The sequence below is a fragment of the Anas platyrhynchos genome, chromosome 19, assembly GCF_047663525.1.
Source record: "Anas platyrhynchos isolate ZD024472 breed Pekin duck chromosome 19, IASCAAS_PekinDuck_T2T, whole genome shotgun sequence".
NCBI classification, from domain to species: Eukaryota; Metazoa; Chordata; class Aves; order Anseriformes; family Anatidae; genus Anas; species Anas platyrhynchos.
In genome coordinates, this window is record NC_092605.1 from 10,515,411 (window position 1) to 10,540,297 (window position 24,887).

A 24,887-nucleotide genomic window follows, 5' to 3' on the forward strand; every position below is an offset into this window, starting at 1 on the left:
CAGCTCCCCCCGAGCAGTGCAGGGGTGGGAACATCAGCCCTGGTGCTCCTCCAGCACCCCAACCCTGGGGGGCTCCAGACAGCAGCAACGGGGGGTGCTGGGGGGATGCTGGAGGATGCCGGAGGGTGCTGGAGGGATGAGGAGGGTTGTGGGGGGATGCTGGAGCAACGCTGGGGGGGTATGGGGGATGTTGTGGGGATGTTGTGGGGGTGCTGGAGGGGTGCTGGAGGGATGCTGGAGGTCACTGGAAGGATGCTGGGGGGATGTTGTGGGGATGCTGGGGGGATGTGGGGGATACTGGGGGGATGCTGAGGGATGTTGGGGATGCTGGGGGGATGCTACAGATGCTGGGGGGATACTGAGGGATACTGGGGGATGCTGGGGGGATGCTGGGGGTCGCGGGGGGGGGTTGTAGAGTGTGCTGGGCGATACCAGGCGGTGCTGGGGACCGCGGGGGGGGGAGGGGGCTGCCTGGCAGCCTGCCGGAGGGCTGCAAGAGGATGCCGTAGGGATGCCGGGGGTCCACGGGGGGGGCTGAAAGAAAGATGCCTGGGGGGTGGGGAGGGTCGCAGCCCCCTCCCCAGCTCCCCCCGCCGGGACTACATTTCCCAGCTCCGCCGCGGCGGGGGCGGCGCAGCGCGGGGGGGCCCCGCGCAGGCGGAGGCGCGGAGCCGCGCAGGGGCCGGCTGGGCTCGGCACGGCTCCGTTGGGCTGGGCACGGCCCGGCACGGCTCGGTTCGGCCGGGCGAGGATGCGGGAGGGGCGGTGGAAGCGGTCCTCGCCCCCCCGGGCTTCCGCGGCCGCGTAAAGGGGCGCCCGCGCCGCCGGCACCATGAAGAAGCAATTCAACCGCATGCGCCAGCTCGCCAACCAGACCGTGGGCAGGTGGGCACCGCACCGGCCCCCCCGCAGCCCCCCCCCCCTGCCCGCACCCTCCCCGCCCACCCCGAGCCGCGGGGACCCCCCCCAGCCCCGCTGCCGCAGCCTGACCCCTCCCCCCCCAAGCAGCACCCATGGGTGCCCCCCCCCAGCCCGCCCTGTCTGGGGCCGGAGGGGTGCGCGGGGGGCGCGTTGGGTGCCTGCGGGGGGGGCACCGCGGGTGTCAGGGGGCTGCGGTGCGCGCCGGGCCCGTGGCCGTGCGGGTGGTGGTTGTGTAATTCCCCGAGATTTTGCAGCGGTGCGGGGAGAGGGGGGGGGGGCTGGGGAGGGATTGATTTATTTTTTTTTCCTTTTCTGACTCCAGCACGGCGCCGGGGGGGGGTGACAGCTGCGTGATGGGCTGGGCTGCTCGGGGGCTGCCAGCCTGGTCGTGTCCCCATCCTTCCATCCATCCTTCCCTCCCGCCATCTGTCCCTCCCTCCTTCCATCCCTCCTCCCTACATCCCTGCATCTCTCCATCCTTCCCTCCATCCATCTCTCCATCCCCCTTTTCCTCCATCCTTCCTTCCGTCCCTCCTTCCCTCCCTCCATCCTTCCATCCATCCTTCCCTCCATCTCTCCATCCCTCCCTCCCTCACTCCCTCCCTCCCTCCCTCCCTCCATCCTTCCTTCCATTCCTCCATCCCTCCCTTCATCCCTCCATCTCTCCATCCGTCCCTCCTCCTCCTCCTCAGGGCCACGAGCCACGGGTTCCCTCAGCCAGGACCCGGTAGGTGCGGGCGCGAAGGTCCTCAGCCCCGCGCCTCGTCCTGCGCAGCCCCGCACCGTGTGTCCCCAGCTGGGCCCCGGAGCCCCTCGGGCCGGGTGCCCTGGGGAAGAGCAGGGAGCGGGCCAGGGGCCGTGCATGGTGCTGCGAGCTCACGCACACCTTCAAAATGGTGTCCGAGCATCCTTCCTTCCCTGCTGCCCAGCAGCCCTGAGCTCGGTGCAGGCAGGCGCAGCGCTCCGGGTGCCGGCGGGTTTGGGGATGCTCACGGCACGTGAGGTGGGCAGGAGCGAGGGGGCTGCGTGAGCCTGGATCGGTGTCCCTGGGATGTCCTCAGCAGGGACAAGGATTTGCAGCTTGGGTTGTTGCAGACGTGAGCAGGGGTGGTTTGTCCTCGGCTCGGTGCCGCGCGGCGCTGAGAGGCAGCCGGCCCCGCTCCTGGGTTTTTGGTGCTCTTGCTCGTGCAGGGGCTGCTCAGCAGGCGGATCGATCAGGAAGCCCTCCGTGCCCGGCTGCAGCTCGGCTGTCTTGTGACCGGCAGCTCGGAGGGTCAGGTCCAGGGCTGCAGGGCCACCGTCCCCTGCAAGTCCTTGGTGGGGCTGGAGACCACTGGGCCGTATCCTGGACTGGTGCTGGAGCAGCCTGCGCTGGGGGCTCCGCTGTACCGGGGGGGTTGTCCCTTGAATTGCACAGGGGAGAATACCGGGGGGCCACAAAGAAGGTGGTGGAGAGGGTCCCCAATCCTTCCAGCAAGCCCCCTGTGGGGGTGGCCGTGCCCCCCATGTGTGCGCTGTGCAGGGGACAGGGGACAGGGGCCCAGCGGTGCCATCCCATGGCCACATCCCCCTGCCATGGGGTGTGCCTGGGGGGTGTCTGGGGGCTGCAGCCCCCCCCAAGGACGTCGCTGTGGTGGTGACGGATGGCTTGGGCTCTGTTTGGCACAGCCACAAGGCTTTTCTGTCCTGCCACCCCCTGGCTTGTCCCCTTCATCACCTCACCTGTCCAACACCTGAACAATGCGCCTTTTAATTGACTTGTGCTAATTTGAATTGACTGGCTCTAATGCAAGTCAAATAAAACCAGGAACTCCCCTCCTGTGCCCCCTCCAGGGAGCGGCAGCACCCAGAGGTGCGGCGCTGCCCTGCGGGACCAGGGCTCATCCCTTCCCCGGCACCTCAGGGCTTGGGAGTAGGTGGGATGGATGGGAGCCGGAGGGCTGTGCTGTGCCCTTTACTCCTTTATTTTGGTTGTTTAACTCGATAGAAAAAGGGGAAGGGCAGCAGCGAGGAAGGAGACGACCACTTGGCCAGGGCGCAGCCCCCTCCTGCTGCCCCCTCCTGCACCCCCGCCCCACTGCGCCCTCCGGCTTCCTGGGAGCTGGGGCGGCCACGGATGGTTCCTCGCAGCACCTTTTCCCAGCAGCATCACAAAAATAAGCACTTGATGTCACAGGAATCCCTGCTTTGGTGGTTAAGGAGAGTCGGAGGTCTGGGAACGCTTGTCCCAGCTCGGACACGCACCTGGTGCCCAACCTTCGGGAGAACTGCGTAGCCTGGCTGTGAGGCGCGTGGTATTTACCTCCATGGGGCAAAAAGAGGGAAGGGAAATTAGTAAGTGGCTGTAAAACACCTTGAAGATGCTGCCTGCAAAGTGCCACGTTTCTGGGTTATTTCTCTATTTCCCCATTGCACGCGTGGGGCCACCGAGGCCGTCGGGAGCTCGCCCCAGGGCTGTTCCCAGAGCAGAAATTCGTCGGCTTTCCAGAATGTCTGAGCGCTGCCTTCGCCGCGCCAGGGAGAAAACGGGCAGCTGCAGCCTCATGCGAAGTGACACTTCGAGGTCCCTGAAGGCACAGCAGGCGACTGGGAACGTGCTCGATGGATGCGGGGGGGGGGAAAGGGGACCCAGGGTGTGTGTCCTGGGTGTCCTGGGTGTCCGGGGACCGCGGTGGTGCTTTGGGGCGAGCGTGGGGCTGCCTGGGGTGCTGCAGGCTCACGCACGGTTCCTGGAGCTGTCGCTTTCCCTTAAGCACTGGGATGTCCCCGCTTAAACCCAGAGGCCTCCGGTACAGAAGGCTTTGCTCTGCCTGCGGCCTTGCAGGAAATAAGGACGGAGGGCGCGGGGATGCGCCGCGCCACCAGGGGTTTTCCCGTGGGATTTGCAGGAGGCAGCGACGAGCTTCGGGTATCTGGGTTGCACGCACGGGGTGTGGAGCCCTGGTGCCTGCGGCCCCCCCCTCCGTGGCCGTTCGGAATCACGGCCCTGGGCTCGCGGGGCTCGGGAGCTGCGCGGCAGCGGGAGAAGGGAGGTGCCAGCTGCGAGCGAAGGCAGGCGGGCGGATATTTTTATCCTCCTCCTAAGCCGGCAGCGCTGACAAATGGAGTGATGAAATATTAATGGAGCAGTCTGAATGTTTTGTCCCCAAATTGCACATAAATCACCGGCCCTCCCGTCGGCTCCCTGAGACCCTGGGGCTGGCAGAAGTGTTCCCAGTGAGTTTGGGGGGCTAACGAGGTGTTTGAGAGCATGGAAGGGATGAGCGGGAATGGGCGATAAACAACGTCCCCGTGGCTGCCCCAGGTTCACAGAACCTCGGTGTGGGCAGACGTGGGGCTGGAGGAGCGGCTGGGAAAGGCTGGGGGCTCCACAAGCTGCCCCAAATTGGGGTGCAAAGGTGAATGCCTTGAGCAGAGCTCCCCCTCCATCAGTCTGCGGGGCCGCGTGTCCTCAGCTCGCGCTGGAGCCGTTTGCAGGTGCTGGGGCCCCGCTGTCACGGTGCTGGTGCTGCCCATGCCAGACCCCTGCCTCTGCGCTCCTGGAGCCGAGCCGGGGCTGCTGCCGGCTGAACACAGCTCAGGAGCCCGGGGCATCCACGGCAGTGTCACCGCCTCAAGCGTGGTGTCCTCGTGGTGCTTGCTGCATTTTGTGTGCCTCTAAGCTCAGTGAAATGGGGCAGGTCAGGGCTCTGGGGGTCCGGACCTGAATTGCCCCATGGGTGCTGGCACCCAAAGGTGCACGAGGAGGTGCTGGAGGGAGGTGCAGGGCTCGGCACAGGGAGCAGAGGTGCTGAGCCCTGCTCTGAGGATGCTTTGCGAGGGCTGGGTCACGTCTGTGCTTTTTGGGACATGGCTGCTGGCCGTGGGTTGCCTTTTCTCAGCCCCTTGTGCACCGGCATCCCGGTGCCAGCAGTCCCCAGCCCTTTTCCTCCTGGAGGGGGAGCTGAGCCCCGGCCGTCCTTGGGAGTCAGTCCTTGGCCACCTGCAGCCTGCCTCCCCCTCGCTGCGGCCGGCTGCCGGGCTGTTTTGGGGCAGGAGCCGCAGCCCCCGCAACGGGCAGGGAGCAGCCCCCCCAGCTGCGTCCTGCACCCCTCTAGCCCCCAGCGCGGGCAGCGCCGCTCAGAGCACCCGGTCAGAAATTTGGTGACGATTCTCCCTCTGGGAGAAAACACCGCAGCTAAATCCTGAATGGGGTTGAAACGGTTGTGTTAAAGATGGAGCTCCTTGTGGTGGGTGTTTTATTTGTCCTAAAAGCCCATTCCGTGGTGGTGCTGAGTGGTGCGGGGCAGCGGGGCGCGATGCCCATGCATGGGGGTGCCGCACACAGGGACACGCATGTATTGGGGTGAGCGTGCATCACCCGACCGGCAGCAGCATTCCTGCATCCCTCCGAGCACCACGGCGGCAGCAGCAGGGCTGGGCTCAGCCCTGGGACCTGGCAGATGAGGGGCGGTGTTGGAGAAGCCGTCGTGCCCCTGTTCTGGTGGAAGTTTGTGCCACCCGGTCCAGCTGCGGCGTGGAAATCCGGGTGCTGGGGGGATGCTCGGGGGAAGCAGACAGCTCGCTGCAGCTCCTGAGGTCAAGGCACAATTTCATGTTGGAGGATTATGTAGTATTTATGTTTAAATCAAATTAATTTGCTTGATTGGTGTTGATTTCTACTGGCAGTGATTATTTCTCGCAGAAGCCAACGCCGACCAAACAGTGGCTGCATCCCCCCCTTGCTGGCTTTTAGCACCACGTATTAATTGTCCCCTTTCTCCCAGATGTTTGCGGGGACACAAGTGTCTGGATGATGATCGAGGCTGATAATTGCCTGGATTTGTGCTGAGAAAAACAGCTCTGGGGTGGGAATCTGAAGGAGAAGGGGAGGAGCGTGCTCTCCTTTGCCTGGTGGAAAGATGGAAGAAGGCACAGAAAGCCACTAATCCTGGCTGCCTGCCTGCAGGGTGCATGCAATGAGTGGGGTTTTGGGGCTGGGGGCACCGGGGTTATTCTGGCTGTCAGTGTCCGTGCTCCCCCTGCTGTGTGCAGGGCTGTGGGATGGAGAGCCCGGGGCTCATCCTGCTGTGAGGGGGCAGGGGCTGCTCACGGGAGTGGGACCCCAGCAGGGAAAGGGGTGGGCTCGTGGCCAGAGGGTCCCCGCGCCCCTGTCCTGGGGGTGACACTTGCAGAGGATGCATTATGTGAGTGGGGACGGTGTCACCAGCCCGCTGGGGCTGGATGTGGTCCTGCCCCGTGTGGGGGTCCCTGTCCTGCTCTGCCTGCACCCACGTCACCAGGCACAGGGACAGAAACGCCTGGGCAAGAAGCGAGGTGGCCAGGAGCTGGCTGGAGGTGCTGGGGGCATTCCTGGGGGACACGATGTCTGGCTGGAAGACGAGAGCATCCCTTCTGCTGCCAGGCACGATTCCCAGCACTGGGAAACCCAGACCGGCTTCTCTTGGTGTTGGGGAGTTTCTGTAGGGCTGCAGCTTCCGAGGAACTCATGGGGGATAACAAAAACCATCATCCAAGGCAGTGCATGCCTCACAGCAGGGTAGAGGCCCCCAGCCCCCCTAAACCCGTGTTAACTTCGGGCTGAGGTGGTAGGAGCACAACACAGAGCACGGGATTTTGCCGGCACGGAGCTGCAATGCAATCGGATGGCTGGGGAGTGGGACGGCGTTGGGTTTTTTCCTTATAATCTTTACGTGTGGAACGGCCATCTGGAACGGCTTGTTCTGGTTGGATGTGCATTTGGAGATGCTGCTCGGTTCTCACACTCCTGGGTATAATTTACAGATTCTGGAGTGCTGCCGGTGGGAGCAAACACAGAAATGAAGAAAATTGGTTTTGGGTTGTGTTTTTTTTTTTTTTTTGAGCTTTCTGGAAAAGAAAGAACAACCTTAGTTAGGATTGGTGGCAGGAAGTCGGCAGAGCCCGGTGGTTTGCAGGACCTTGCACCCACTCCAAAACCGAGCGATTTCAGCCCATTTCGGCTGACCCCGGCTTGTGGGTCTGTGCTGGAGGGAAATTCCCTGCTGGTGGCTGCGGGGCCGGGCTCGGCGGTGCAGGATGTCCCGCCTGACGTGGTACCCAGCACAGTGCGCTCCCAGTGCTGTGAGCAATGCCATCTCATCGCAGCAGTGCCCGTGCCACTGCTGGTGACTGTAGCTTGGCCATGAAGCCTTGTGGGGTCCTCATCCCACTGCAAAACCAGCCCAGCTCCTGCAGCACCCATGGGTGCACGGCACGAGCTGGGGATAACCACGCAGCACCTCTAGGGATGTGCCACTTGCTCCGCCTGGAGCAGCGCTGAGCTCCCGTTTGCTCATGAATGCCTCTAAGACCCTGCAGCCCTTTTTTCTGCCCCTTTTGTAAGCCAGATTGTTTGCTGGAGGCCCCCTGACCCGATTAAACGTCCCGTGGGCTTGGTGCTGGGTGCCTGTGTTGGGGTGGATGGTGAGGACACTGAGGTTTTTCTGTGCCACAAAGGTGCTTGAAAGCAGAGCAAGGCCAGATTTTGTTACCCTGTTTGAAATGTTTCCTGCTTCTTGCACACGTGCAGCATAGTGCGGGGTGATCTGCCAGAGTGGGACCGTCCTGGCAGCCTGGGTGTGCAAACCTCTCCATTTCACTGTCCGGAAAAAGGAAAAAGCACACAAAAAACATCACTATTCTTATTTACCCATTTTCTCCGTGGTGACAGCCACTGCATGGCCATCACCAGCTGCTCCATCCCCCCCGGAGCTGACACGGGGATGGGGCGCAGAGCAGGCGGCAGCGATGCTGGGCGGTGGCACAGCTTCTCCCCCGGGCACTGTGGGTGCACGGTGCTCACGTGCATCCCTGCTCCTTCCCCTCCACAGACGCTGACTAGGTTTAGCTTCATATGCCATATCTGCTTCCGAACAGCAGAGGCTTGATGCTGAAAGTATTCTGCTCCCAGCAGTGAGGTCAGGGAGCGCCATGGGGACGCTGCATGGCTCTGATGTGCGTGGCCGCGGCGTGGTTTGGTTTCTGACGGGGTACTTGGGGTACTCGCTGCTTTCTTCCATGCCCAGGATAATTCTGCACCGTTTCCAATCCTGCCAAAAAGGGCTAGCGATGGTGATTTGCAGAAGAGGAGTAACACTTGAACAGCCTTTTTTTTTTTTTTTTTGCCTTTTTTTTAAAGGCAAGTCTGGTTCTGAGGGGCTCCAAAATCTGTTTTCTCCAGGGGCTCATTTCTCACCTACCTCCAAGGCTGGGTGTAAAAATCCTTGTTTTTTTTTCACATTCATCCATTTCCATCCATCCATGGGCAAGCACAGGTCTTAGCATGGTGCCTTAAATGAGCACAAATACTGCTAGAAATGACTGATAAATGGGGTTTTGCATCCCAGGGACTTTTTGTGTCCCCCTCTCCCAAAGACAGGACGAAAGCTTCACAAAGGGCAGTAGGAAGGTGTGCCAAGGGAGCACGGGGAGGAGCAGAGCCCCTGGGGCCGTAACCTGGCAGGTGGAGAGCAGGTCGATTGCTTGCCAAACACAAGGAGGTGTAATGTGCACGTTTAAATCCATTTTTTTTTAATTAAACCCAATGGGTTCTGTGCCTCTTTAAAAATAAACTGACTTAAATTGGACACTACAACAAGTTTCCTATGCAGGCTGGATTTAGCACAGTTCATTTACATTTTCATAAAGGCTTTGAACTCAGCGTGTTCGCCGATGAACTTGCAGACAAAGTCCTGCCCCTGGCTGCAAGCCCGCGGCCGCGCCGCTGGCACCGCTTTTGAACTTTCCACCCGGTGCTCTTCACTTCCACTTTCAAATTCTTCGTTTCCACTTTCAAATTCTGCATTTCCACTTATTCAACTCTGCACTTCTGTAGCTGGGTTCTCAGGGCTGAGAAAATCATGTTGGGTTTTGAAAAGCAAACAGAGCTTGGGCAAGTTAGGTGGTGGGTATTTTTTTGTTTGTTTGTTTTGTTTTTTTTTGGTTGCGTTTTTTTTTTTTTTTCAAGGAGGCCAAAGGATGAGAGCAATTTGCTGTCATGCTCCAGCCTCACGTTAACCAGTGACAAACCCTGAGAGGACAACTGACCTTTACATTTTAGCTAAATTCCACTCTCTGTCCAAGCGTATCTTGACACAGATAACTTTTTTTAAGGAAGAAATGGTTTATTAAAGTTGTAAAAAAAAGCCCTCTATGATTATGAATAAACATTACAGTGTGCAATGGCTTCACCATGTCTCCTTGCCTACCAGTGCAGTGTGGATGCTTGCAGGGGCTCTCTCAGCCTTGCAGGTAAGTTGTGCCAATTGGCCTTTCTGCAGCAAAATATCCATCGTCCCCAGAGGAGCCCAGCACATCACCGGGGCTCATCCTTCCAGGCACGGGGGCTGCTCCTTCTGCTTTGTGCATTTTAGGGTGCTCAGACCCCATTGGGGTGTCTGGGCAATGATAGGGTGCCTGGGGGAGGAAATGCGTGCCCTGTTCCAGCGTGGTGATAGCTGTTGTGATCCACAGGAGGGATGGTTTAGGGCCAGATGTGGGTTCCTGCAGTGTCCTGGAGCTCGGATGTGAGGTTCTGCGTTGTCCTGGAGTTTGGGTGTGGGGTTTTGCAGCATCCTGGGACACGGATGTGGGGTTGTGCAGCATCCTGGAGCTCAGACATGGGGTTCTGCAATGTCCTGCAGCTTGGATGTGAGGTCCTGCAGCATCCTGTGCCTTGGCACAACCAGGCAAGCTGGATTCACACCCCTGGGCTCATCCTGCCAGCTGTGCACCACCCCTGTGTGCTCAGCCCCACGCAAAGAGGTCAGGCTGCCCGTGGGGATGTGCAGGTCCCTGCAGCAGGGCTGTGTCTCTGGCTGCACAGCACAGCCTGGGCAGTGGTGGCGATGCTCCAGGCTTTGCTTGTCTAGGATGTGGTGGGGAGAAGCTTTGTGACCAGAAACCATAACTGGGAAAAAAAAAAAGCAGGTGGGGCTCATGCAGGGGCTGCACACGGGGCTGATGGACCAGAGAGCCTTAAACTGATGTGTGCGTAGTCATGGAGTCACAGCTTGCTTTAGTTGGAAGGGACCTTTACCCCCCTGCCCCCAGCCCCATCCAGCCTGGCCTTGGGCACTGCCAGGGATGGGGCACCCACAGCTCCTGGGGCAGCCTGTGCCAGGGCCTCACCGCCCTGTAAGTGAAGAATTTCTTCCTCATATGTAATCTAAATCTCTTCTCTTTTAGCTTAAAGCCACTATCCCCTGTCCTAGCCCCACCCCCCTGACACAGAGTCCCTCCCCAGCACTCCTGCAGCCCCCTTCAGGCACGGGCAGGCCGCTGTGAGGTGACCCCCGGAGCCTTCTCTTCCCCAGGCCGAACAGCCCCGGCTCCCTCAGCCTGTCCCCACAGGAGAGGTGCTCCAGCCTCTGAGCATCCTCCTGGCCTCCTCTGGACTCCTTCTCACAGCTCTACGTCCTTCTTGTGCTGGGGGCCTGGAGCTGAGCGCAGGGCCCCAGGTGGGGCCTGACGAGAGCACAGCAGAGGGGGACAATCCCCTCCTCGCCCTGCTGCCACGCTGCTGGGGGGCAGCCCAGGGTGCAGTTGGCTTTCTGGGCTGCAAGCACGCATTGCTGGCTCATGTGGAGCTTCTCATCCACCAACACCCCCAGGTCCCTCTCCTCAGGGCTGCTCTCAGCCCATTCCCTGCCCAGCCTGGATTCGTGCTTGGGATTGCCCTGACCCAGATCCAGGACCTTGCCCTTGGCCTTGCTGAACCTCATGGGGGCCTCATGGGCCCACCTCCCAGCCTGCCCAGGCCCCCCAGGACAGCAGCCCTGCCTTCCTAAGGGTCGCTACACCACACAGCTCGGTGTCATGGGCAAGGTGCTGAGGGTGCCCTCGCTCCCACTGACCACGTCTCCAGCAGGAATACGGAGCAGTCTGGTCCCCATACGGACCGATGGAGGAGCAATTCCCACCGTGCCCAGCACGGCCATGCGCCAGGCCCTTCACCAACTCATTTTTGTCTTTCTGCTCTCGCAGGGCCGAGAAGACGGAGGTTTTGAGCGAAGATCTTCTGCAGGTAAAGTGCCTCTGCCCTGAAGAGGGCAGCCACAGCCCCGACACCCATGGGTGGCTGCGGGTGCTGCAGTGGCACAGGGCAGTGGGTGCGAGACGGGGACAGGGACGGGAGGTTTGGGGCTGGACAGGGGCTCCCCAGCCTGGCAGTGCGGGTCAGTGTTTCTCATGGCTTCATTTTTAGTTCCTGCTGTCTCTCCGTGCACGCTCGGGTCTCTGCTGGCACCGCGCAGCCTGGGCCTCGGTGCTGTGTGGGGCAGTCGCATCTTTTGGGGAGGAGGAAGGTGCAGCGGGGAGAAGGGGCGAGCTGCTCTGTGTGGGTGCAACACCTTCTTTGGAGGGGTTGTCTCAAGGGAAGCAGGAACCCAGACCCTTTTTGGGGGCCTCCTTCTCACACACCTGCGTTCCTCCTGCGCAGAGTGCCCCATCTTTCGAGGCGTACATGGATTTTTAGATCTGTACAACTGGTGTGCAGGGCCCCGACCGAGGCAGAGCAGCCTGTCCTGTACCTATCCTGCCATCTCTGCTCCCTGAAGGACCTGCTGCCCTGTCGGCATGTCCCCGTGTCCCAAGGGCAGGGGTTATTTGTTTTTCCGGGTTATTTTCCCAGATGTTGCACTTTATGCTTAGCTGCGCATTTTCCCTGACAGTTTCGGCTACGTTTTTCGTCAGATCTTGTTTGCTGACATTTAGTGACTCATCTCGCTGAGCTTTTGGATGGACTTCCCTGTTTAAGCAAGTCCGAGGCAAATCAGGCAATTTTCAGCCCCGGGGTTGAGTATCTGCCAGTTTGGTGCAAACAAAGCTTTCCTGGGGAGAGAAAGCTCCTGCCCTCGCTTGGCCGCAGCAGCGTTGTTGTCCCCATGCCTGTCCCCAGGGCCACTGACCCTCTGCCTGGCACAGCAGGGTGTTGGAGGACAGCCAGGAGTCTGTACCCAGCCCGACGCACCGGCAATTAAAATCCCTTTGATTAACGAAGGGATTTGGCCGCACCAGGGTGAGGATGAGGAGGGACGGGGCGGTGACGGGTGCCGCTGTGTCCGCAGGTGGAGAAGCGTCTGGAGCTGGTGAAGCAGGTCTCCCACAGCACCCACAAGAAGCTGACGGCATGTCTGCAGGGCCAGCAGGGCGTGGACGCCGACAAGCGCTCGGTGAGGTTCACCAGGCTCCCTGGGGGGGTACCGAGTGGGCTGCGGAGCCGTTTTCTCCTTTCCTTTAGCCGGACGCATGTGGGTGCACACACAGGAGTGTGTGGGGCAGAGGGGTTGTATACATGTGAATAAAGCACCCGTGTAAGCGAGGTGCTGGGCAGAGCTCATGCTGGGTGACAGCAGGTGGGGCTGGGTGGCCGTAGCCACATGGGGCTGGGGACAGTGTGATGTCCCACGAGCATGGGGAGCCTGACGGCACCGGGGCGCTCCCTTTGCAGAAGAAGCTGCCGCTGACGACACTGGCGCAGTGCCTGATGGAGGGCTCGGCGGTGCTGGGTGACGACTCCCTGCTGGGGTAAGAGGTGGCAGCGCCACCACGTCCCCTCGGTGCCCACCATCCCTGCCCCTCGCCTCGCAGACCCCAGAGCAGGATGCCCCATGGCTCCGGCCGGGATCGCTGCCGTCCCTCCCCAGCCTCGCCATCCCCTTGCAGGAAGATGCTGAGGCTGTGCGGGGAGGCGGAGGACAAGCTGGCGCAGGAGCTGATCCAGTTCGAGCTGCAGGTGGAGAGGGACGTCATCGAGCCGCTCTTCGTGCTGGCTGAGGTGGGGCTGGGCAAAACGCAACCGGGCACAGCGGGCGGTGGCGTCTGGGGGTCACCAGGGGTGCTGGGTGCTGGCTCCTGCTCTCAGCACAGCCGGTGTCTGCACGGCCCCCAGCCCGGCCGTGGGGCAGCTCCCTGCCCTGCTCAGCCTCCGTCCCGCTTGGCTGTTGCTCTTTTCTGTCTTTCTTCAAGGCAGAGGCTTGAACGCTTTTATTTCTGAAACACGTTTCCAAGCTCCAAACAAGGGAGGTTGTTGTCTGGGATTTTTTTTTTTTTTCCTCCTTTTCCCTCCTGCTGCCAACTTTCTGTTTTTTTAATTTTGCCAAATGCTTCTTCTTCTTTTTTTTTTTTTTTTTTCCCTTTTATGTCTTCCAAAATGTCATGGGCTCCATTCTGATTTTATCGCCCCCGGCTGAAATACGAAGAGCTTTATTGACTTGCTGGTGATAGGACAGGAGAGCAGGGCCGGGCTGCAGCTTTGGGACTTTCAGCCGCTGCAGAGCCCTTGGCAGACGCTGTCTGTGCGTGGCAGGCTTTGCTGCTATGGCTGGCACATCCCAGGAAGAGTTTTTCTTCCTTAAGCCAGGTACCCAGGTGCAGGAGGACTTACTGGCCGAAGGGTGCCTCTTTCAGGGATGGGGTTTTCACACTTGCGTGTTGGTGTTGAGGGGCTGTGAGCATCACGGGTGGGAAGCAGAGGAGGGCTGGGCTGCGCTGCCTTCCTAATGCTGCGGTGATTTAAGCGAGGTGTTTCTCTCCTCCCGTGCCCCTGTGTTGCTGCAGGTGGAAATCCCAAATATCCAAAAACAGAGGAAGCATTTAGCAAAGCTGGTGCTGGACATGGACTCCTCGAGGACGAGGTGGGAACTGCAGCCGGGCTGCCTGTGCTGGGCAGGCTTCGCTCCTGGTGAGGGACTTCAGGGCTGCCCCTGGCTCTGTAAATCCCCAGGTCCTGGGTGGCCGGGGTGATGCAACTGCACGGCCAGCAGCCGTGGGAAGGCACAGCCCGACCGTGTCACCGCGCCTCTAAGTCAAGCTCTGCAGTGATCCCATAGCTCTGCTTTTCTCTGCAAAATCCCTTTTCTTTGCATGCACACTGCAGGGAAGAAAAAATGTATTTTTTTCTGGCCCAAATCTTTATTTTTTCCTGTTCTCCCAATCTTGCTGAATTCGTACATGGTGGCAAAGAGCCAGCTGCTCCTGCTGCTGTAGAGCAGCGCTCGGCTGGCAGAGCCCAGCTGGGGACGTGGGATGTCCCTTGGCGTCACCCCGTGTCCCAGGTGACTCGAACAGCCCGCTTGGGGCTGTGCCCGAGGCAGTCTGCAAGCGTTTGAAAAATAATAATTGCTAAATTGGAGCTAGGGAGCGTTTGGGTTGGGGGCGGCTCCTGCATCCCAGCACGGGCTGGGCCCCTTTCCGTGGTGCTCAGCCCTGGGGGCTGTAGCGGGGCTGGCAGGGGGTCCCTGGGCTGCCCAGCGGCTCTGCGTGGTCCCTGCCCCTCCTGACACCCTGCCTGCTGTCCGCAGGTGGCAGCAGTCCGCAAAGTCATCGAGTTTGTCGAGCAACCTGCAGCCGTCGGGCGCCAAAGCTGATGCTCTCAGGGAGGAGATGGAGGAGGCAGCAAACCGAGTGGAGATTTGCAGGGTACTGCTCAAAGGGGCTCAGCCTGGGGCCACCCCGGGACACGTGGGGGTGTGGGGACGTCAGGGCACAGCGGGAGGGACAGCACGGCTTGGGGACACCTCCACGTGCACACTGATGCAGTGCCCGCGGCACACGAGCTGTGCTGCTCTGCTCTGCAGAAACACGCAGCTGAGGAGCTGCTCGCACGGGAGAAGCGATGCAGCGAGCGAAGAGCGAACTTTTGTGCGATTTGTGCCAGATCCGTGCTGTTCAGCCCGGGAGGTTTCCATATAAATCGTTCTGAGAAGCCCGAAACGGCAAACTGGGGTTTTTGCAAGGCTGTGGGAGAGTGGAGAAGTTTGTAACGCAGCAGAAAGCAAAGCCCCGCTGTGCTGCTGGGCGTCTGGGGTCCCGGGCACATCCCGAGCAGGCGCTGCAGCGTGCTGAGCTGGGCTCAGCGCTGAGGCTGAGGCAGGGAGGAAGGCTGGTGGGCAGCGTTGTCCGTCGCGGTGGCCACAGCACCGGGCGTGCTCCTAACTCCGTGCTCCCCACAGGACCAGCTCTCGGCTGACATGTACAGCTTCGTGGCCAAAGAAATCGACTATGCAAACTACTTCCAGACGGTAAGCGTTGCGAGCCGGCCGCCCCCCTCGGCCCCGTGCTGCAGCTGCCCCGTGCCCGTCCCCGCTGCGCCGGTGGCACCGCGCGCACTCGGTGCCCTCTCTCCCCAGCTGATCGAGGTGCAGGCCGAGTACCACAGGAAGTCGCTGGCGCTTCTGCAGAACGTGCTGCCGCAGATAAAAGCCCAGCAGGGTGAGTGCACGTGGGGCTCGTCCTGCTCCCGAGGCGGGTGACACTGGGGACATGGAGCCCATCACCCAGCGTCATGCCGGGTGCCATATGTGGCTTTGCAGACAGGCTGCGGTGTCACCGCGTGGCGTGGTGCCTGGCTTGCAGCTGGGCACCCCCCGTCTGCTCCCCCTCTTTGCATCCCACCTGTCCCTGAGCTGGGGAAGTGTCCCCGTCCCCTGAGGCCACTGTGCTGGCAGCCCAGCAGCCGCCCTGTGCTCCAGGTGCTGCTGTGGTTGGGCAGGGAGTGAGTCCTCAAACTGTGGTAAAAGAAGGGGGAGAAGCCTGCAAATGTTTGCGAGACGTTGCTCCCCCGGAAAGCATCATTCAGCCCCCTTGAAATGTGATGGCTGGGAAATGTTTTGCTTGGATTTCACCTTTAAAACCCACTTCTGGGTGTCCCAGGACAGAAATGCAGGGTCGTGGTGTTGCATCAACACCCAAACACCCGCTGCCATCCCCGAGCTTCTCCTCCGGGGGGGTGAGGAGAACACGGGGTGCCCCCCACGCTGTCCCCCATCACCCCTCTGCCCATTGCAGAAGCGTGGATGGAGAAGCCGTCCTTTGGGAAGCCGCTGGAGGAGCACCTGGCTGTCAGCGGGCGGGAGATCGCCTTCCCCGTGGAGGCCTGCGTGACCATGCTGCTGGAGTGCGGCATGCAGGAGGAGGTGGGTGCTGGGGGGCAGCGTCCTGGCCACCTCTGGTGGCATGGGGACAAGTGGCCGGGGAGGTTTTGGGGCCGTGCCCTGGTGCCGACACTCCCTGTGTCCTCTGCCAAGGGTCTGTTCCGCGTGGCTCCCTCTGCCTCCAAGCTGAAGAAGCTGAAGGCCGCCCTGGATTGCTGCGTGGTGGACGTGCAGGAGTACTCGGCCGACCCGCACGCCATCGCAGGTGGGGACCGCCCGCGGTTTGGTGGCTTTGGGGTGTCCTGGTCCTGATCTTCTGCTGGTCGGGGGCTTGCCTGTGTTGGGTGATGTGGAAGCCCTGCGTTGGGGCACGGGGGGGATGCTGCCAAGGGTAGGGGCCAGCAAGGTGCTTGTGCTGCGCTGAGCACATCGAAGAGCTGGGTTCAGGCTTGCTTTGAGCCTGAATTGGACACCGAGTGCACGCACCTCCCCTCTGCCCCTGCCGAGGGATGAACCCCGCAGTTATGCTGAGCCTGAGATTCTCCAGAGGAGCCAAGAGCAGGCAGGGAGCTGCACACACACCCCCCCTAATTGAGTTCTCCATCATCTCTCTGCTGCTTCTGCAGTGATGCAAGATGCCCTCTGCACGCAGAGCCCGGCCTGCTGGGCTGTCATTGAGCATTAATTTGGTTTAAAGGCGAGTCAGCTTTTCCCCTCCTGTCTTGGCTCCTGCTGGCTGCAGGGTGTGGGCGCTGGTGCCCTGTTGGGAAGCCACCGACCGAGCTTCAGAGATGTGCTGAGGGGGGGGCATGGTGCTGGGCAAAAAGGAGAGGCAGGGGGGCTGCTGGAGGTGAGAGGGAGAGGGAGGAGCTGCAAGGGGTGGAAGTTCAGCAGCTGCTGGGGTTCGAGGAGGCTCCAGTGAACCGAAGGGGTCTGGGGAGGTGGCACACGCCGGGCAGTGCTGCCAGCAGGGGGGTGCAGGTGGCCCCGGTGAGCCGTGGTGAGCCCCGTGCCCGCTGTGTGCTTCAGGAGCACTCAAGTCCTACCTGCGCGAGCTGCCGGAGCCGCTGATGACGTTTGAGCTGTACGAGGAGTGGATCCAGGCCTCCAAGTGAGTCCGGGTCGGGAGGTGGCCTTGGGGCTGGGGCTGTCCCCGCGGGTGTCCCCCCAGAGCCCCAGCCCCATACTTGGCCTCGCCTCTGCCCCAGCCCTGGTCCGGTGCTGGCATCTGCTGAGGTCTGCCCGGGGGTCTTCCACAAAGCAGCTTCAAATGAGTTTCAGGAGGGGCTAAACAAGCAAATTGTAGCCCCGTGGCAGTTCCCTGAGGGTGAGGAGGCCGAGCACGAAGGCTGAAGGCCCACGGACGGCCAGCAGCACGGAGGGCAGCAGTGCAGGAGCTCCCAGGCTCCAGGTCCGATGCTCCCACACGCCCAGCACAGTGTGGGCACCTTCTTGAGTTGTTTCTGACCGGCTGCCAGCAAGTGGGGTGTTTCCTGCAGGGTCCGAGGGCTCTGTGATGCTCCTTGGGGATTGCATGACCCAGTGGCCTTGATGTCACCAAACCCTGATGTCCCCCGGGGTGCACAGCACCCTGCCCGAGGTGGCTCAGCTCTCCCAGCACCTCCCAGCTGGGCTCTGCTCCCGTTCCTGGCTGGGTCTGCAAACCCTGCCCGAGGGCGCTCAGACCTCCTGCTATAAATGCACAAACCCATCCGTGTGGTGTTTCGGGCTGCTAAAGGAACGAGCTCGGAGCGAGCACCCCAGTCCCCTCAGTGCATTGCCTGTGCCGCAGGCAGTGGGGTGGTAGGGCCGGGGTCTTGCGGGGTGCTCACCCCAATCCCCTCCCGCAGCATCCCAGAGCAGGAGAAGCGTCTTCAGGCCCTGTGGAGCGCCTGCGAGAAGCTGCCCAAGGCCAACTACAACAACATCAGGTGAGCGTGGGGCGGCCGAGGAGCCGCCGCGGGCATGGGGAGGGCTCACCCTGCCTCACCTGCACCTGGGCTCCCCCCTGCAGGTACCTGATTAAATTCCTGGCCAAGCTGACTGAGTACCAGGACATGAACAAAATGACGCCGAGCAACGTGGCCATCGTGCTGGGCCCCAACCTCCTCTGGCCGCAGGCAGAAGGGTAACGTACGGTGGTGGGCACGTGCGAGGGGGTGACGGGGGCTGAAGCCGCAGCCCTGGGGCACGAAAGGTTTCTCCCGCAGCATGAGGGCAGCACCCGCTCCCCATGGAGGGGCTGCAGAGCAGGGGAGAGAGACCCGAGGGGCTGCTGGAGGGGCGAGGGGTGGATAAAACCCATCAGGGAGCGGGGTCGGGCCATGGCGGGGTGGCAGCCGCCGAGCCGCTGCCCGCTGTGTTGCAGGAACATCACCGAGATGATGACGACCGTCTCCCTGCAGATCGTGGGCATCATCGAGCCGCTCATCCAGCACGCAGACTGGTTCTTCCCCGGAGGTGGGCTGAGCCCCAGGATGGGATGGGATGGGATGGGATGGGATGGGACGGGACGGGACGGGATGGGACGGGATGGGATGGGATGGGATGGGACGGGATGGGATGGGATGGGACGGGATGGGACGGGACGGGATGGGACGGGATGGGATGGGATGGGATGGGACGGGATGGGATGGGATGGGACGGGATGGGACGGGACGGGATGGGACGGGATGGGATGGGATGGGATGGGACGGGATGGGATGGGATGGGATGGGACGGGATGGGACGGGATGGGATGGGATGGGACGGGATGGGACGGGATGGGATGGGACGGGATGGGATGGGATGGGATGGGCATCACAGGGACCAGCTGCCCCTCCTGGCCCTGGGGGGTCAGAGCTCTGATGTCCCCATCCCGCTTTGCCACCCAGACATCGAGTTCAACGTCACGGGGAACTACGGCAGCCCCATGCACGTGAACCACAACGCCAACTACAGCTCCATGCCCTCCCCGGACATGGACCACGCCGACCGCAAGCAGCACGACCAGGCGCGGCGGCCGCTCAGCGTGGCCACGGACAACATGATGCTGGAGTTTTACAAGAAGGATGGGTAGGGCTGGGGACACAGGGAGTCACAGCAAGGGTGCAGACTGGTGGAGGTCGGGTGGTCCCAAGACGGGAGGACCCTAATGTCCATGCTGGGCTGAGAGCTGGGGGTGCTTGGATGAGGCCCAAGCTTCTCACCAGCCCCAAGCCCGCTGGAGATGGGTGCAGGCGGGCCCATGCCATGGGGCTGGGGCTGCACCCCCCTCCCCGTGTCACCTCCTGTGCCCTGCTCAGTGCTGTGGACCCACAGCCAGGTCCCAGCCCCATCCCCTGGGCTTCCCCAGCCCCAGCACAACCTGGTCCCCCCCCCCATATCCCTCTTGCACCCATGCTCCAAGCCCCTCGGCCTCGCAGCTCCCTTTCCAAGCAGCAGGCACTGCACCGTGTGGCTCATTTTAGCTTCTTTTCCACTAATAACCGTGTGTTTCTGTCCACGCAGCCTTAGGAAAATCCAAAGGTACGGTGTCCTCCGCGGCAGGACTGGGAGGGTGCTGGGAGGATGCTGGTGCCTGCTGGTATCGGGGCAAGGGGCGACGTGGCCGGTGACACAGGCTTGTCCTGCAAAGCCACCGCTGCCCCGTTGCCGTGGAGGTCCATTCCCAGCAGCTTCCCTGTGGAAGAGGTGTTTGTGGGGCCCAGACCCCGCTGCAGCAGCCGGCCTCAAGCCCTGGCCACCAGCTGGGCATGGGGCAGCTGTGCGGGGTGGGGGCGCCCCAAAGGGGCCCTAGCACGGTCCCGTCCCACCGTGCGGGTGCTGAGGACCCGTCTCTGTCCCCCCAGCATGGGCGTCAGGGTGATGGACACCTCGTGGGTGGCCCGCAGAGGCACCTCGGGGGGGCGCAAGGCGTCCGCCACCCCCCCGGCCACGCAGCCCCCCGCGCCGCCCGCCGAGCTGCCCGCCACGCCGCACTCGCCCATCCCCGAGCAAGCGCCCGATATTTCGGCGACCCCCTCTCCTCCTCCCACCAGCTTCGGCTTCCCACCCGCAGCCGAGCGGGCAAGGTAAGGACACCCCCGGCCCCCTGTCCCCATGGTGATTCCTCCCTCGGGCACGGCCACCCCCTGGGAGCGGGAGGAGAGGGTGCTCCTCGTCCCCGTGGTGCCCCCGTGGGATCCGCAACGAGCTGGGCTCACCGTGGTTATCCTGGGCTGGAATTTGGGTGATAACCCAAAGGAAGGAGCTGCTGGGCTTACAGCGGCCAAAGCGAAAGCCTAAAGGAGCCCAAGGTCTGTGTGCCTGCTTCATCCCGCATGGACCAAGTAGAGGAAAATATCTAAATTACACCTTCCTGCCCCAAAACAGGGAGCCTCCCTCTCCCACTGCCCCACAGGGCTGTTTTCCCCCAGCCATGAGCTGTGTGGCAAAGGGCTGGCCAAGCACCCACGGGTGCTGTGGGGTTCTCATGGAGGTGGGACCCTCCCTGAAGCACTCCCTGGGCTCATCCTGCCCAGGGGCCGGGTCCTGGGGCTGGGCTCGGAGCCGTCCCAGCCCTGTCCCGGGGGGGCTGTGGGGGTCCCCTGCTGCTGCGCCCAGCACGGCGGGTGCCCGGCGGGTCCCCACTGTCCTGCTGCTGCTGTATTTTGGTGCTGTTTGTGCCCAGCCTGCTTCTGCTCTGTGCTTGGCTCCCAAGGCACCGTGTCCCCCGTGCTGGAGCTGCCTTCACCCCCTTCTCCTCCTCCTCCTCCTCCTCCCCTGGCTGGAGGAGCGGTGCCAGCCGAGCTGTGCTGCCAATGGCACCGCAAACCATGGGGACGTGCCAAGGGCTCCTTGAGAGATGGCTCCATGGCTGGGACCATGCAGAGCCTGGATTTTGCCTCTCCAGCCACGGGGAAGGGGCTGTTCCCCAAATCCCCCCTCATTTCGGTGTCGGCCTCTCCTGCAGCACCCCGAGCACTCAGTGGGGCCGTGCCCGCTCCCACTCCGCCGCTGTTTCACTGCTGCTTTCGCTTCCTCCCCTGCTGATGCCTCTGCTCGTGTCTTTTATTTCCTCGTTCTATCGTTTTGCTGTTCTGTGGCTGTTTTTGGACATTTTGCAGCACGGGTGATGCGCCGCCTGCCTGGTCGGATTGCTGCTACAGCCCCCCCCGCCCCGAGGACAAGCGGGGTCCCCCGGCCCCCGGTGCCCAGCCCCGTCCCCTGCCCTGGGCACAGCCCGTCCTGGGGCTCAGCCCCGCACCCCTGTGCCTCTGGCCGGGCTGCAGCCGCAGCCTTCCTCCCCCCCGCTGCTCCTCTTCCTCCCCTCGCCCTCTGCTCGCCCCCCACACTCGCCCCAAGCCCTGCTCCCTGCCGGTGCCCCCGCAGCGCTCCCTGGCCCAGTGGCACTGCCCGCTCCCCATCGCTGCCCCCCTGCTCCTGCCCCCCCCCCGGCCCCGAACGCTGCCCTCTGCCCCCGGGGGCGGCCGCACGCCGGTGGGAGCCAGCCTGGCCAGGTAACTGCCCCCCACACCCCTGGGTGCCCCCCCACGGGTGGTGGCCTCGGTGTCACCACCTTCCCCGGGAACGGCTGCGAGCCGTGTGGGGGCTTGCCTGCAGCATGGCTTCTGCGCCGAGAAATCGCTTTAAAAAGCTGCAATTAAAGCAAAGTCGGATTTTAACACCCCCCAGCCCGGCGCTGGGCACCTTTGGGCACCGCCTCGCACCGGGATGTGCTGGGTGCCAGGGCGCTGGGTGCCGGGGCGGACAGGACCTCACTGCTGTTTTTTTTTTTTCCCCCTTCCCCCCCAGCACTTTAAAACCCAAGGAGCTCTCCCCCGTCTCTGGGCCGCAGAAGGGCAGTGGGCAGCAGGCAGCGGCCGCGCCACCGTCCCCCGCCGAGCAGAGCCCCCGCAGCCTGCGCAAAGGTGGGTGCCCGGCGGCGCGCCCGCCTCCCCGCGCCCCTCGCCCCGCTGACCGCCGTCCGTCCGTCGGCCCGTCTGTCTGTCCGCCTTGTCCGTCTCTCCCGCAGCCTCCAAGAAGCTGGCGCCCATCCCGCCCAAGGCGCCCTCGGGGGGCACGTCGGAGCCGCCGGCGGGCCAGCCGTCCCCCGCCAGCCTGTCCCCCACCCCACCGAGCACCCCCGCACCCTATGGACTCGCTTACCCTCAAGGCTACTGCCTGGCCTCAGGTCAGCTGTCCCCAGCCGCAGCACCTTCCCCGTCTCCTCCTCCTCCTCCTCTTCCTCCCCTGGGTGGCTCTGTAACCAAATCTCGACCCGTCCCCAAGCCGAGGCAGAGGCCCTCGCTGCCGCCGCCGCAGCCCCCCACGGCCAGCGCGTCCGGCTCTAGCCCCCAGCCCGCGGAGCCCCCCCTGCTCGACGCCGTGGCCCCCGGGGAGAGCGTGCCCACAGGTAACCCAGTCGCTGCGGGACGCTGAGGACGCGCCGGGGCTGCGCCGGGGTGCTCGGAGCCGTCCAGGGCACGGACCCCACCTGGGGACCCTGCTGGGACCCCGTGGGCAGCCGGGGCTGTGGTCTGGTGGCACGGCTGCGTCTGTGGAGCAGAGGGACCAGGACGGCTGCTCGTGGCCTGGGGTTTGGTGGCGGTGTCCTCAGGAAGGTGGTAATGTCCTCGGGAAGGTGGTGGTGTCCTTGGGAAGGTGGCAGTGTCCCCAGGAAGGTGGCAGTGTCCTCAGGATGGTGGAAGTGTCCTTGGGAAGGTGGCAGTGTCCTCAAGAAGGTGGTAACATCTTTGTGAAGGTGGTAGTGTTCCCAGGAAGATGACTGTCATCAGGCAGGTGGAAAGGTCCCTGGGGAGGTGACAAGGTCCTCAGGAAGGTGCCAGTGTCTCTCGGATGGTAGCAGTGTCCTCAGGAAGGTGGCAGGGTCCCTGGGAAGGTGGCAGCGTTCCCAGGAAGATGACAATATCCTCACAAAGGTGGCGGTGTCCCTGGGAAGGTGGCATTGCCCTCAGGAAGGTTGTGACATCACTGGGAAGGTGGCAGTGTTCCCAGAAAGATCAGTGTCCTCATGAAAGTGGCAGTGTCCCCAGGAAGGTGGCAATGCCCCGTGGAAGGTGGCAGTGTCCCTAAGAAGATGGCTGTGTCCCCAGGAGGGTGGCAGTGTCCCTGGGCAGTGCCCCAAAGCTCTGCTGCTGTGTCCTCTGTGTCCTGACCTTGTCGCTGTTTCTTTGTCCCCGTCCCCCACCACTGCTGTCCCCAAGGGCCACCCCCTCCCCACTGCCACCCGTGGGTGCATGGGGCAGGTGAGAGCGCGCCCCCAGCCCCATCCTGCCAGCAAGGACACTTTTGTCACCTGGCTCTGGCTTCCTCGTGCTGCTGGCTCCCTCCTGCCCGGCGGCCCTGGAGAAGCGAAGTGGCAGCGGGCACCCAATGGTGTCCCCAGCTCGGCTCCCGAGGGGTGGCAGGACATGGTGGCAGGATGGCATTTCCCCATCCTGGGAATCACAGGGGACACTTTGGAAGTGGGGACAGCCTGGGGACGTGGTGCTGGCACAGCTCGGTGCCCCAGGGGCACTGCATGTCCTGCGGGGTGCAGCGTGGCTGGCAGCCGGGTGTCCCCACACGCAGCACCTTGATGTGCCCGGTGGCACGGAGGGGATGGGACGGGGGGGGACCATGCAGCAGTGGGGTCGGGCTGTCCCCAGGCGAGCTGCGTCCCCCTGCTGCACCCCGGTGCTGTGCCCGGGGCTCGGTGCAGCCCCCACAACGCACCCCAGCGTGGTACCCCAGGCGTTGCAGTGGGTCTGCAGCCATACCTGGTGCCCCCCAGCACCGCGCCCAGCTGTCCCTGCGCTCTGGCACTGCTCCCCTGGGTGCTGCCGCCTGTGGCAGGGTCCCCGAGCCGGCAGCTGCAGGAGCAGGGCCCAGGACTTTCCTCCGCTCCCCTGGGTGTGTTCCTGCCGCCTGCTGAGGGACCCCAACGTCCCTCCAGGAGTGGGGACAGGCAGCTGGCCAGGCTGGGGGCCCCGTGTGCCGCCCCGGCGGTGGCACCAAGCGCTGCCCGCCCGTCGGAGCACGCCGTGTGCCAGCACCCGCCCGTGCCCCCCTGGCAGCCCCTCACACCGCCCGTCTGTGCCCGCCGCAGGTCTGGTCCATTTCGAGATCCCGTCCATCCACCTCGGCGTCGATGCCGCCCTGCGCCGGGACCCGCCGGACGCCGCGCAGAGACTGTCGGTGAAAGCCCCCCCGGAGGAGGAGGAGGACTCGGAGAGCACGGCCCTATGACAGCGTCCCCTCCCCGCCCGTCCCCGCGGCACCCGGCCGGCGCTCGGGGGACTTGGTTGCTCCTTGGTTGGGTTGGGTTGGGTTGGGGTCGCCTTATCCAGACTTTGCCTTGTGACTCGGTGCCTATGTCCCCCCCGGCAGGCGCCCACGTCCCGGGGCGCATCCGGCGTCCCCGCGGTGCCACCGGGGCTGGAGAGGTGCCAGCGGCCCCGTCCTCCCCCCAAAACAGGGCACGGGGGGCACCACACGGGTGGCGTTGCTCCGGGGTCTCGTCCCTTTGCATCGGCCCCGCCGTGCGCTCGCTGTGGCCGAGCGGGGCTGGGGGAGGCCGGCCCAGCAGCAATAAGGCGAGTGCTGGGGGGGGGACGCGTCCCCGTGCCCCGCCTGCAGCCCCCGCTCGCTGTCGTCGTGGGTTGGTGGCGTGGAGCAGAGGCTTTGGTTGTGCATGCAGAGACAAAGTAACCTTTTATCCTTTTCAGAGAGATGGTATATATATATATCTGGTGGGCATAGATATATATATATTATATATTTGTACATAGAGAAATATATATAGAGAGATTTGTTTTATTCGGAGCCGTTCCACCTGACCTGGCGTACAAGGGCCAATGTACATGGAAATGCTTCGCCTTCCCGGCCCCCCCGGCCCCGCTCCGCTCCCCGCGCTGCACAGCCCAGCCCCCCCGGGCTGCCCTCGGCCCCGCCGCAATGTGACCGTCACCCCTTGGGGGGGGCTGGGCGAGGGGAGGGTGGGAGCACCCGAAATAAATGTGCAAATTGCTGTTGAACTCGCCCCGAGCCTGGGTTTATTCGACACCTGCGGTGGCTTCGCAGCTGGTTGTGGTGGTGGTTGTGGGGCCG

At 62.9% G+C, this 24,887-nt stretch overlaps 1 protein-coding gene across 5 annotated transcripts; it reads left to right on the forward strand.

Annotated features, from left to right (window-relative positions):
• The first annotated feature begins 629 nt into the window (after window positions 1-629).
• On the forward strand, window positions 630-24,814 carry ARHGAP44 (Rho GTPase activating protein 44). Of its 5 annotated transcripts, none has more exons than XM_072025902.1 (22): window positions 630-885; window positions 10,927-10,966; window positions 12,009-12,113; window positions 12,392-12,468; window positions 12,607-12,718; window positions 13,501-13,577; window positions 14,244-14,361; window positions 14,895-14,963; window positions 15,072-15,153; window positions 15,730-15,857; window positions 15,969-16,080; window positions 16,845-16,926; window positions 17,666-17,746; window positions 17,830-17,943; window positions 18,184-18,275; window positions 18,689-18,869; window positions 19,305-19,322; window positions 19,646-19,867; window positions 20,903-21,295; window positions 21,591-21,706; window positions 21,811-22,191; window positions 23,887-24,814. In XM_072025902.1, the coding sequence occupies exons 1-22, from the start codon at window positions 833-835 to the stop codon at window positions 24,024-24,026; spliced, it is 2,793 nt and encodes a 930-aa protein (XP_071882003.1). In that variant the 5' UTR covers window positions 630-832; the 3' UTR covers window positions 24,027-24,814. The 5 variants fall into 5 exon arrangements, 4 of the variants coding, with proteins under 4 accessions (XP_071882003.1, XP_071882000.1, XP_071882002.1 ...); XR_011804195.1 differs by lacking the exon at window positions 20,903-21,295 and having other exon boundaries at window positions 635-885; window positions 21,811-21,969; window positions 22,068-22,191; window positions 23,887-24,025; XM_072025899.1 differs by lacking the exon at window positions 20,903-21,295 and having other exon boundaries at window positions 633-885.
• The last annotated feature ends 73 nt before the right edge of the window (window positions 24,815-24,887 follow it).

Coding starts and splice junctions, on each gene's coding strand:
- ARHGAP44 (XM_072025902.1), top strand. CDS start 833: ATGAAGAAGCAATTCAACCGCATGCGCCAGCTCGCCAACCAGACCGTG. Junction 13,578..14,243: donor ATGGACTCCTCGAGGACGAG/GTGGGAACTGCA, acceptor TGCTGTCCGCAG/GTGGCAGCAGTCCGCAAAGT. Junction 14,964..15,071: donor ATGCAAACTACTTCCAGACG/GTAAGCGTTGCG, acceptor CTCTCTCCCCAG/CTGATCGAGGTGCAGGCCGA.